General features: G+C 48.2%; 1 protein-coding gene and 1 long non-coding RNA gene across 2 annotated transcripts in view; both read right to left on the bottom strand.

The window, feature by feature from the left end:
- Positions 1-328: 328 nt before the first annotated feature.
- On the bottom strand, positions 329-9,572 carry LOC144491775 (uncharacterized). The gene is made up of 3 exons (XR_013497501.1): positions 9,509-9,572; positions 3,580-3,623; positions 329-365 (listed from the first exon to the last, which is right to left on the bottom strand). It is a non-coding gene; the product is annotated as an uncharacterized LOC144491775 (long non-coding RNA).
- Positions 9,573-11,015: 1,443 nt separating this feature from the next.
- The window catches only part of LOC144491898 (uncharacterized), a 37,762-nt gene continuing 35,284 nt past the window's right edge, over positions 11,016-13,493 (bottom strand). The window contains exons 10-11 of the mRNA XM_078210189.1: positions 13,096-13,221; positions 11,016-11,162 (exon numbers count right to left, since the gene is read on the bottom strand). Of these exons, the coding sequence (XP_078066315.1) occupies positions 11,016-11,162; positions 13,096-13,221 (273 nt within the window). The remainder of the gene's footprint in view (positions 11,163-13,095; positions 13,222-13,493) is intronic.

Here is a 13,493-nt window from a genome sequence, read left to right as displayed (position 1 = left end):
GTCAGAACTGCCCTCAAACAGACAACCCACAAGGGTGGGTGACAAAGACCCCATGGCAGAGGAGCAGAGGAGAATTCACCCCAGAGACCTGGCTCGATGAATATCCCAGCACCAAGAGCCCACAAAACAAATTCTCTGCTCATCGTCACATTGCTGCTTCTGGGATCTTGCTGTGCACTACTGCATTTTCACCACCACCAACAGTGACTACACTTCAAAAAGTATTTCATTGGCTGTAAAACATTTCGGGAAGTCATGAGTTGCAAAATGCAGATAAATGCAGAATAATTATTTTTCAGAATTCAGTCAGAGTCTCCACATCTCACCGTTATCCATCTCCCTCACCTCTGCCGTCCTCGGAATTCCTGCAGGAAAGAGCAGTAATATATACAATGGGCACAAAACAGGGCATCGCTTAACACTACAGCTCTGTGCCAAGAGAATTGTATTCTCATCAATGGATATCAGTGCCAGAGAACGCCGGGCCCCATCAAACCCCCCAGGACAGGTACAGCAAGGGGTTAGATACAGAGTTAAGCTCTCTCTACACTGTCCCCATCAAACACTCCCAGGACAGGTACAGCACGGGGTTAGATACAGAGTTAAGCTCTCTCTACACTGTCCCCATCAAACACTCCCAGGACAGGTACAGCACAGGGTTAGATACAGAGTTAAGCTCCCTCTACACTGTCCCCATCAAACACTCCCAGGACAGGTACAGCAAGGGGTTAGATACAGAGTTAAGCTCCCTCTACACTGTCCCCATCAAACACTGCCAGGACAGGTACAGCACAGGGTTAGATACGGAGTAAAGCTCCCTCTACACCGACCCCATCAGGCACTCCGAAGACAGGTACAGCACACGGTGAGATACAGAGTGATGTTCCCCCTGCACTGTCCCCATCAAACATTCCCAGGACGGGTACAGCATGGGCTTAGATACAGTGTAAAGCTCCCTCTACACAGTCCCCATCAAACTCTCCCATGACAGGCACAGTACAGGGTTAGATACAGACTAAAGCTCCCTCTACAATGTCCCCATCAAACACTCCCAGGACAGCTACAGCACGGGATTAGATACAGAGTAAAGCTCCCTCTACACTGTCCCCATCAAACACTCGCAGGACAGGTACAGCATGGGCTCAGATACAGTGTAAAGCTCCCTCTACACAGTCCCCATCAAACTCTCCCAGGACAGGCACAGCACAGGGTTGGATACAGAGTAAAGCTCCCTCTACACGGTCCCCATCAAACATTCCCAGGACAGGTACAACACGGGGTTAGATACAGAGTAAAGTTTCGTCCACACTGTCCCCATCAAACACTCCCAGGACAGGTACAGCACGGGGCTAGATACAGAGTAAAGCTCCCTCTACACTGTCCCCATCAAACACTCCCAGGACACGTACAGCACGGGGTTAGATACAGAGTAAAGCTCCCTCTACACTGTCCCCCATCAAACACTCCCAGGACAGGTACAGCACGGGGCTAGATAGAGAGTAAAGCTCTCTCTCTACACTTTCCCCATCAAACACTCCCAGGACAGGTACAGCACGGGGTTAGATACAGAGTAAAGCTCCCTCTACACTGTCCCCCATCAAACACTCCCAGGACAGGTACAGCACGGGGTTAGATACAGAGTAAAGCTCCCTCTACACTGTCCCCATCAAACACTCCCAGGACAGGTACAGCACGGGGTTAGATACAGAGTAAAGCTCCCTCTACACTGTCCTCATCAAACACTCCCAGGACAGGTACAGCACGGGGTTAGATACAGAGTAAAGCTCCCTCTACACTGTCCCCATCAAACACTCCCAGGACAGGTACAGCACGGGGTTAGATACAGAGTAAAGCTCCCTCTACACTGAACCCCATCAAACACTCCCAGGACAGGAACAGCACAGGGTTAGATACAGAGTAAAGCTCCCTCTACACTATCCCCCATCAAACACTCCCAGGACAGGAACAGCACAGGGTTAGGTACAGAGTAAAGCTCCCTCTACACTGTCCCCCATCAAACACTCCCAGGACAGGTACAGCACAGGGTTAGATACAGAGTAAAGCTCCCTCTACACTGTCCCCCATCAAACACTCCCAGGACAGGTACAGGACGGGGTTAGATACAGAGTAATGCTCCTTCTGCACTGTCCCCCATCAAACACTCCCAGGACAGGTACAGGACGGGGTTAGATACAGAGTAAAGCTCCCTCTACACTGTCCCCCATCAAACACTCCCAGGACAGGTACAGGACGGGGTTAGATACAGAGTAAAGCTCCCTCTACACTGTCCCCCATCAAACACTCCCAGGACAGGTACAGGACGGGGTTAGATACAGAGTAAAGCTCCCTCTGCACTGTCCCCATCAAACACTCCCAGGACAGGGACAGCACGGGGTTAGATACAGAGTAATGCTCCTTCTACACTGTCCCCCATCAAACACTCCCAGGACAGGTACAGCACGGGGTTAGATACAGAGTAAAGCTCCCTCTACACTGTCCCCCATCAAACACTCCCAGGACAGGTACAGCACGGGGTTAGATACAGAGTAAAGCTCCCTCTACACTGTCCCCCATCAAACACTCCCAGGACAGGTACAGCACAGGGTTAGATACAGAGTAAAGCTCCCTCTACACTGTCCCCCATCAAACACTCCCAGGACAGGTACAGCACGGGGTTAGATACAGAGTAAAGCTCCCTCTACACTGTCCCCCATCAAACACTCCCAGGACAGGTACAGCACGGGGTTAGATACAGAGTAAAGCTCCCTCTACACTGTCCCCCATCAAACACTCCCAGGACAGGTACAGCACGGGGTTAGATACAGAGTAAAGCTCCCTCTACACTGTCCCCCATCAAACACTCCCAGGACAGGTACAGCACGGGGTTAGATACAGAGTAAAGCTCCCTCTACACTGTCCCCCATCAAACACTCCCAGGACAGGTACAGCACGGGGTTAGATACAGAGTAAAGCTCCCTCTACACTGTCCCCCATCAAACACTCCCAGGACAGGTACAGCACTGGGTTAGATACAGAGTAAAGCTCCCTCTACACTGTCCCCATCAAACACTCCCAGGACAGGTACAGCACAGGGTTAGATACAGAGTAAAGCTCCCTCTACACTGTCCCCATCAAAGACTCCCAGGACAGGTACAGGACGGGGTTAGATACAGAGTAAAGCTCCTTCTACACTGTCCCCATCAAACACTCCCAGGACAGGTACAGCACAGGGTTAGATACAGAGTAAAGCTCCCTCTACACTGTTCCCATCAAACACTCCCAGGACAGGTACAGGACGGGGTTAGATACAGAGTAAAGCTCCCTCTACACTGTCCCCCATCAAACACTCCCAGGACAGGTACAGCACGGGGTTAGATACAGAGTAAAGCTCCCTCTACACTGTCCCCCATCAAACACTCCCAGGACAGGTACAGGACGGGGTTAGATACAGAGTAATGCTCCTTCTGCACTGTCACAATGCTAATACAAATGCATGTATGTTCTTTTTTTTTTGCTGTCTCTATTTTTGAGTCATTTTTGACTCTCCCACTCTCCCATTCCTTTAGTCCTGATTCTTACCCGGTGATGTCCATCGCCCAGATTGAAACTTGAGCTCTCAGCCTCTACAGAGAGAAAGGAACAACATTCAGGTCAGCTGCATTGTGGCTGAAATTTGCAGAATACGAGGAACATTGCAGAGCCAAGATGAACCTGGTGAACCTTTATTAACTCAGAGTAGCTTCTGGGACAGGAGATGACCATTCAGCCCTGTGCAAGGTCTATGAAAGAACTATCCCATTCGTCCCAATTCCCACTGCACTTTCCGACAAAGCTTTCCTCTTCAAGTGTTTGTCAAACAGCGCTCCCACGGAGGGCAGGTGGTGGGGCAGTGGGTATTTTAACTGGACGGGAAATGCAAGGAGCCAGGGGATAATTTCCTGCTTCAAATCCCAGAACAGCAGATGGTGACATTGAAATGAAACCATTACTGATTGTCATAAAAAACCAATCAAATTTATTAATCTACTCCAGAATGTTCACTGATCTACTCCAGAATATTCACTAATATGGGTAGAGCTCAGGAATAGGAAGGGTGTAGTCACAATGTTGGGGGTTTACTATAGGCTACCCAACTGCCAGTGGGAGATTGAGGAACAGATATGTCGGCAGATTTTGGCAAGGTGCAAAAGTACAGGATTGTTGTGGTGGGAGATTTTAATTTCTCCTATATTGACTGGGACTCACTTAGTGCTAGGGGTGTGGATGGGACAGAGTTTGTAAGGAGCATCCAGGAGGGCTTCCTGAAACAGTATGTAGATAGTCCAACTAGGGAAGGGGCCATACTGGACCTGGTATTGGGGAATGAGCCTGGCCAGGTGGTCGATGTTTCAGTAGGGGAGCAGTTCGGGAACAGTGACCACAATTCAGTAAGCTTTAAGGTACTGATGGATAAAGATAAGTGTAGTCCTCAAGTTAAGGTGCTAAATTGGGGGAAGGCTAATTACAACAATATTAAGCAGGAACTGAAGAATGTAGATTGGGGGCAGATGTTTGAGGGCAAATCAACATCTGGCATGTGGGAGGCTTTCAAGTGTAAGTTGATAGGGATTCAGGACCGGCACATTCCTGTAAGGATGAAGGATAAGTATGGCAAGCTTTGGGAACCTTGGATAATGAGAGATTTTATGAGCCTAGTCAAATAGAAAAAGGAAGCATTTGTCAAAGCGAGGAGACTGGGAACACATGAAGCAAGTGTGGAATACAAGGAAAGTAGAAAGAAACTTAAGCAAGGAGAAAGAAGAACTAAAAGGGGTCATGAAAAAGCATTGGCCAGCAGGATTAAGGAAAATCCCAAGGCTTTTTATACATATATAAAGAGCAAGAGGGTAGCCAGGGAGAGGGTTGGCCCACTCAAGGACAAGGGAGGGAATCTATGTGTGGAGCAGAGGAAATGGGCGAGGTATTAAATGAGTACTTTGCGTCAGTATTCACCAAAGAGAAGGACTTGGTGGATGATGAATCTGGGAAAGGGTGTGTAGATAGTTTGAGTCATGTTGAGATCAAAAAGGAGGAGGTATTGGGGTTCTTGAGAAATATCAAGTTAGACAAGTCTCCAGGGCCTGATGGGATATACCCCAGAATACTGAGAGAGGCAAGGGAGAAAATTGCTGGGGCCTTGAGAGAAATCTTTGTATCCTCACTGGCTACAGGGGAGGTCCCAGAGGATTGAAGAATAGCCAATGTTGTTCCTTTGTTTAAGAAGGGTAGCAAGAATAATCCAGGTAATTACAGGCCGGTGAGCCTTACATCAGTGGTAGGGAAATTATTGGAGAGGATTCTTCGAGACAGGATTTATTCCCACTTGGAAATAAGTGGACGTATTAGTAAGAGGCAACATGGTTTTGTGAAGGGGAGGTCGTGTCTCACGAACTTGATCGAGTTTTTCGAGGAAGTGATGAAGATGATTGATGAGGGTAGGGCAGTGGATGTTGTCGACATGAACTTCAGTAAGGCCTTTGACAAGGTCCCTCATGGCAGACTGGTGCAGAAGGTGAAGTCGCCTGGGATCAGAGGTGAGCTGGCAATGTGGATACAGAACTGGCTCGGTCAAAGAAGACAGAGGGTAGCAGTGGAAGGGTGTGTGTCGAATGGAGGGCTGTGACAAGTGGTGTCCCTCAGGGATCAGTGCTGGGACCTTTGCTGTTTGTAATTTATATAAATGATTTGAAGGAAAATGTAACTGGATTGATTGGTAAGTTTGCGGACGACACAAAGGTTGGTGGATTTGCGGATAGCGATGAGGACCATCAGAGGATACAGCCGGATACCGATCAGTTGGAGACTTGGGCGGAGAGATGGCAGATGGAGTTTAATCCGGACAAATGTGAGGTAATGCATTTTGGAAGGTCTAATCCAGATAGGAAATATACAGTAAATGGCAGAACCCTGAGGAGTATTGATAGGCAAAGGGATCTGGGTGTACAGGTACACAGGTCACTGAAAGTGGCAATGCAGGTGGAGAAGGTAGTCAAGAAGGCATACGGCATGCTTGCCTTCATCGGCCGGGGTATTGAGTTTTAAAATTGGCAAGTCATGTTGCCGCTTTATAGAACCTTAGTTAGGCCGCACTTGGAATATAGTGTTCAATTCTGGTCGCCACACTACCAGAAGGATGTGGAGGCTTTGGAGAGGGTACAGAAAAGATTTACCAGGATGTTGCCTGGTATGGAGGGCATTAGCTATGAGGAGATTTTTTTACACAGAGGGTGGTGGGTGCCTGGAACGCGTCGCCGGGGAAGGTAGTGGAAGCGAATACGATAGTGACTTTTAAGGGGCATCTGGACAAGTACATGAATAGGATGGGAATAGAGGGATACGGTCCCCGGAAGGGTTAGGGGTTTTAGTTAAGTCGGACAGCATGGTTGGTGCAGGCTTGGAGGGCCGAAGGGCCTGTTCCTGTGCTGTAATTTTCCTTGTACTTTGTTCTTCTCTGTTAATCTACTCCAGAATCTTCACTCATCTACTCCAGAAAGTTCACTAATCCATTCCAGAATGTCACTAATCTACTCCAGAATGTTCACTAATCTACTCCAGAATGTCACTAATATACTCCAGAATGTTCACTAATCTACTCCAGAATGTCACTAATCTACTCCAGAATGTCACTAATCTACTCCAGAATGTTCACTAATCTACTCCAGAATGTCACTAATCTACTCCAGAATGTCACTAATCTACTCCAGAATGTTACTAATCTACTCCAGAATGTTCACTAATCTACTCCAGAATGTTCACTAATCTACTCCAGAATGTCACTAATCTACTCCAGAATGTCACTAATCTACTCCAGAATGTTCACTAATCTACTCCAGAATGTCACTAATCTACTCCAGAATGTTCATTAATCTACTCCAGAATATTAAATTCCCTCTGAAATGATCTCTCAAGCCATTCAGTTCATGGGTGTTTAGGACTGATGTCATAGTCCCAGCATCACTACACTCAGTCACAGAGACTGGATTCTCCACCGTTGGACCTGTCCGCGACTCTGTGCGCAGGCTGGAGTTTATAATCCAGGCTGATAATCCTCTGATTTCCACCAATCCCGCTCCAGCAAATGGAGTATTGGCTGAGCGACATATTCTCCATTCTCATTGACAACGGGGTGGGGGGGCCAGTGACAAGATTGGAGAATCTGCCAAGAGTGAGAGGAGGGCGAGGTAAGGGTGGAGTTAGGGGTGGGGAGGGGAAGGGAAGGGAGAACAGGGTGAGGTAGGGGGTGGGGTTTGAGAGGGTGAGGCAGCGAGGGGTGAGAGGGTGAGGGGAGCATGGGGTGAGGGGAGAGTGACAGATGAGGATCAGCAGGGACCACACATTCTCAAACAGAAGGTGTGAGATTCAAATCTCATTCCAGAACCTTCAGCACCATAATCCAGACTATCATTCCCACTTCAATACTGAGGGAGTGCTGCACTGTCCAGGGGCTTCCCTTTCAATGTCATCTTCAAAATGGGCCTCAGGTGCACAGGACACCCCCAAACACTCCCAGGACAGGTACCGCACGGGGTTGGATGCAGAGTAAAGCTCCCTCTACACTGTCCCCATCAAACACTCCTAGGACAGGTACAGCACGGGGTTAGATACAGAGTAATGCTCCCTCTACACTGTCTCCCATCAAACACTCCCAGGACAGGTACAGCACGGGGTTAGATACAGAGTAATGCTTCCTCTACATTGTCCCCATCAAACACAGTAAGTAGTTTAACAACACCAGGTTAAAGTCCAACAGGTTTATTTGGTAGCAAAAGCCACACAAGCTTTCGGAGCTCTTGTGTGGCTTTTGCTACCAAATAAACCTGTTGGACTTTAACCTGGTGTTGTTAAACTTCTTACTGTGTTTACCCCTGTCCAACGCCGGCATCTCCACATCATGCCCATCAAACACTCCCAGGACAGGTACAGCACGGGGTTAGATACAGAGTAAAGCTCCCTCTACACTGTCCCCCATCAAACACTCCCAGGACAGGTACAGCACGGGGTTAGATACAGAGTAAAGCTCCCTCTACACTGTCTCCATTAAACACTCCCAGGACAGGTACAGCACGGGGTTCGATACAGAGTAAAGCTCCCTCTACACTGTCCCCCATCAAACACTCCCAGGACAGGTACAGCACAGGGTTAGATACAGAGTAAAGCTCCCTCTACACTGTCCCCATCAAACGCTCCCAGGACAGGTACAGCACGGGGTTAGATACAGAATAAAGCTCCCTCTACACTGTCCCCATCAAACACTCCCAGGACAGGTACAGCACGGGGTTCGATACAGAGTAAAGCTCCCTCTACACTGTCCCCCATCAAACACTCCCAGGACAGGTACAGCACAGGGTTCGATACAGAGTAAAGCTCCCTCTACACTGCCCCATCAAACACTCCCAGGACAGGTACAGCACAGGGTTAGATACAGAGTAAAGCTCCCTCTACACTGTCCCCATCAAACACTCCCAGGACAGGTACAGCACAGGGTTAGATACAGAGTAAAGCTCCCTCTACACTAATGAAGCAGCAGTATAATATGAAGGGTACCATTCTTAGCAGTGTAGAGGATCAGAAGGACCTTGGGGTCCGGGTCCATAGGACTCTTAAATCGGCCTCGCAGGTGGAGGATGCGGTCAAGAAGGCGTACGGCGTACTGGCCTTCATTAATCGAGGGATTGAGTTTAGGAGTCGGGAGATAATGCTGCAGCTTTATAGGACCCTGGTTAGACCCCACTTGGAGTACTGCGCGCAGTTCTGGTCACCTCATTACAGGAAAGATGTTGAAGCCATTGAAAGGGTGCAGAGGAGATTTACAAGGATGTTGCCTGGATTGGGGGGCATGCCTTATGAGGATAGGTTGAGGGAGCTTGGTCTCTTCTCCCTGGAGAGACGAAGGATGAGAGGTGACCTGATAGAGGTTTACAAGATGTTGAGAGGTCTGGATAGGGTAGACTCTCAGAGGCTATTTCCAAGGGCTGAAATGGTTGCTACGAGAGGACACAGGTTTAAGGTGCTGGGGGGTAGGTACAGAGGAGATGTCAGGGGTAAGTTTTTCACTCAGAGGGTGGTGGGTGAGTGGAATCGGCTGACGTCGGTGGTGGTGGAGGCAAACTCGTTGGGGTCTTTTAAGAGACTTCTGGATGAGTACATGGGATTTAATGGGATTGAGGGCTATAGATAGGCCTAGAGGTAGGGATATGATCGGCGCAACCTGTGGGCCGAAGGGCCTGTTTGTGCTGTGGCTTTCTATGTTCTATGTTCTAATGTAAACAAAAAAACAGAAAGTGCTGGAAACGATCAGCAGGTCTGGCGACATCAGTAGAGAGAGAAGCAGAGTTTAATTAGTGGGACTTAACCCAATTAATATTTTATACACTCATTATCTATTTGAACAACATCTGCCAACTTTGCACTGAGGATGAAACCACTGCGAGCTTGGCCCACGTGTTCTCAAACACACATTCCCCCTGACCTGGGCAGGTAGCCCCCATCCCAGAGATGGAAACACATCGCTGTTCCCTGTTCCACATCGAGGATAATATTGTCCCTTAACGTTCTGCTCACCAGCCTCTGACGATTTTGTCTTCGATTCCTAAACAGGGAGGAGAATACTTTCAGTCAGTCCACTGTGTAAACGTGATGCATTTATATAGCACCTAATGTGTAGAGAAAACAACCCGAGACCCCCTCGGACGGACATATTAACACAGAGCTACAGAAGGAGATATTTAGAAACATGATCACAAACTTGCTCAGAGATTTTAAGGTGTTTCTTAGAAGGAGCAGAGATGGATCGAGTGGTAGAGAGTTTAGGGAGTGGATTCCAGAGGTTGGTGCCCCAGACAGCTGAAGGCTCGGCTGCCCGTGGTGGAGTGATTAAAACGAAGGATGTCTTAGTGACGGTGTGGATGAGTTGGAAAGTCCATCTGTAATGCAAATATGATACCTGAAATATGTCCTCAGAGGGTAGCGCCCCTCATCACATTCCCTTTATTTACAAACTTGTCCCCACTCCTCAGAATGCTTCAGGTACAGAGTCAGAATCCGGAGTGTTAGTCGCCCTGACACTCCTCAATCTATAAACACAGGTGATACTCTGATTGGATAGGCAATCATTGCCTCAATTCTCCTCAATAGGCAATCATTGCCCCGTGCTGTACCTCAATCAGGGAGCTCATACTCCAAACAGCCAATCTCATGAGCCTCGCTGAGGGCATTACAACACCCAGGTGCCACACAGTCTGATTCAGCCCCAGGCAGGTGCCAGGGAGAGGGATGGAGTTGGCGGGTCAGGAACAGAATTTGGAGTGGGGGCTGAAAACAATTACTTCGGTCCTCCCAATGTTTAATTGCAGGAAATTTATGTTCATCCAGCAACTGGACATCAGACAAGCAGTCCGATGATTGAGGGATGGTGGTGATGAGACAGAATTGGGGGCCTCGCGGCATTGACATGGGAAAGAACACCATGTTTTCTGATGGTATCACCTATGGGTAGCAGGTGGGTGAGAATGGGAAGGGGCCGGGGTAGATCTCGGGGGCTGCCAGAGATAACGGTGAAGGAGCAGGAAGAGAAGTCATTGGTGGCCATGATTAGGTTGATAAGAATGGAAGCAGGTGGGAGTAGTCACAGCCGGCTGGGTAACGGAGAGTGTTACAATTCCACTGGTTTTACGACCTGACAACTCAGATCCCAGGGTGGAAGCTGACTTTATTGATCCTTGTGTTTATTTTTTTCTTTTGAAACGAGGGAGGCGACTGAACAGCTGATAAACGTTTAATAAGAGAATAAAACAAGGGAAGATTAACTATTTTACACTATTCCTTCACCCCACTAACTTTTACAAACAGATACCGATTTGTAAGGATAACACAAGTTACTCAATCTACCTTCCATTCTAATGTTCTCTGGACTCTCTACTCCTCTGTCTCAACAGGATCTGTTCCAGATTCTTTCTCCTTTTCCCTTGCCTGAGCTGTCACCTCGGGGCGTTTTCCTGTCCCTCCCTGGTTTTTGGAACATGTTCCTTGAATTTGGGACTTGTCTCCTGTCCCTTTGCATTGTCCTGCCGCTTCTGAACACTACTTTCAGCTGAACTAAAGCTGCTTTTGCTGACTCTGGGCCTCTGGTTACCAGGCAACAGCATAGTTTTAGTTGGGATGGCGCAGTGGGTTAGCACTGCTGCCTCACAGCGCCAGGGACCCGGGTTCGATTCCCGGCTTGGGTCACTGTCTGTGCAGAGTCTGCACGTTCTCCCCGTGTCTGCGTGGGTTTCCTCCGGGTGCTCCGGTTTCCTCCCACACTCCAAAGATGTGCAGGTTAGGTGGATTGGTCATGCTAAATTGCCCCTTAGTGTCAGAGAGACTAGCTAGGGTAAATGCATGGGGTTATGGAGATAGGGCCTGGGTGGGATTGTGGTCAGTGGAGACTCGATGGGCCGAATGGCCTCCTTCTGCACTGTAGGGATTCTATGATTCTTTTCCCACTTTAAAACTTATAAACCCTCAGGAAAATGCAGGCATCTTTTAAAGTAGAACTAAAACTCAGGTCTCCTTAACACATAACTGCAGGAATATAAATGAAGTTTAAACCTTAAAGCCATACCTTATTCCTGACACCCACAAATATAAATACAATTTGCTTCAACTATCCCATTTCCTAACAAGGTGTCTTGGAGGAGGATATTTTAGTCACAGAGGATGTGATTTAATAAGAGTTGTTTGGATACTGGGGCAAGGGTGAAAGTTTGAATGGAGTCTGGGGCATATCAAACATCTCGGGGGTTGTGATGGGGAATAGTCTGAGTGAGGGATGGTGATGGAGTCTGGGGCATTGAAGATTGAGGGGAGGGAGAGATCCAGTGACTGCTAGCTGTAGAAATGTGATGGAGAATAGAGGCTTAATTGATAGACGGTTGTGGAATTTTTGGAAGTGCTGTAGGTAAGTGAATTGGGAGAAAGATTTTCCAGGGATAAATAGATGTCGATGGAGTGATGCAAAGAGGTGATCACCAATCACTTTGTCTGTGATTGATACGATAGGACTGGTGAGGCCATATGAGGAAAGGTCAAAGTTTAATCAGGAGCCATCACAGCTCAACGGGATGAGTGCCAATGGGTGATAGCAGAGAGGGCTCGAGGGGCTGAGTGGCCTACTCCTGCTCCGTTTAGTCATGTGTGATATTGTTACCATGATGTTGGCTCAGTCACTCTGGGCTGGCACGAGGGGACTGACACTTACACAGGAATCCTGGCTCTCACCCTGGGCTTGTGACTCTCCCAATATTCCCACTTTACATAAGAACATAAGAAATAGGAGCAGGAGCAGGCCATCTAGCCCCTCGAGCCTGCCCCGCCATTCAATAAGATCATGGCTGATCTGAAGTGGATCAGTTCCACTTACCCGCCTGATCCCCATAACCCCCAATTCCCTTACCGATCAGGAATCCATCTATCCGTGATTTAAACATATTCAACGAGGTAGCCTCCACCACTTCAGTGGGCAGAGAATTCCAGAGATTCACCACCCTCTGAGAGAAGAAGTTCCTCCTCAACTCTGTCCTAAACTGACCCCCTTTATTTTGAGGCTGTGCCCTCTAGTTCTAGTTTCCTTTCTAAGTGGAAAGAATCTCTCCATCTCTACCCTATCCAGCCCCTTCATTATCTTATAGGTCTCTATAAGATCCACCCTCAGCCTTCTAAATTCCAACGAATACAAACCCAATCTGCTCAGTCTCTCCTCATAATCAACACCCCTCATCTCTGGTATCAACCTGGTGAACCTTCTCTGCACTCACTCCAAGGCCAATATATCCTTCCGCAAATAAGGGGACCAATACTGCACACAGTATTCCAGCTGCGGCCTCACCAATGCCCTGTACAGATGCAGCAAGACATCTCTGCTTTTATATTCTATCCCCCTTGCGATATAGGCCAACATCCCATTTGCCTTCTTGATCACCTGTTGCACCTGCAGACTGGGTTTTTGCGTCTCATGCACAAGGACCCCCAGGTCCCTCTGCACAGCAGCATGTTGTAATTTCTTTCCATTTAGATTACCTTGGAGAACGAGGGGGATTTGAGCTTCGCGTTCAAGCTGTTTCGATGTTTCCTTCTCATCCGCTTGTGGAGAGCCTCTTTGTTCTCATAGATATCCAGGAAGATGGTCTGCTCAGCGATCCCTCGCTAAACAAAATACAAGAATATAAATGGTGAGCCTTTCCATTCCGATATCACACTCACTCATTTTCTTTACCACAACCTCACCCTATAAAACCCGCTAATATTCTCCTTCCCTCCAATGGACGGCTGTGATTCAGGGGGTGGGGGAAGGGGCAAGGATACAGCAGGGATTGTTAGAATGTGACCAGTGCCAACTTCGTATTGGATGTAATGTGACCAATAGGAACAAGATGTAAGGGTCAGCTGACCCAGTAAACCATGGAACCAATTACAGA

Source organism: Mustelus asterias, chromosome 3 (genome assembly GCF_964213995.1).
Source record: "Mustelus asterias chromosome 3, sMusAst1.hap1.1, whole genome shotgun sequence".
NCBI classification, from domain to species: Eukaryota; Metazoa; Chordata; class Chondrichthyes; order Carcharhiniformes; family Triakidae; genus Mustelus; species Mustelus asterias.
Note: the sequence above shows the minus strand (reverse complement) of the source record. Positions and strands in the feature narration are given on the sequence as shown.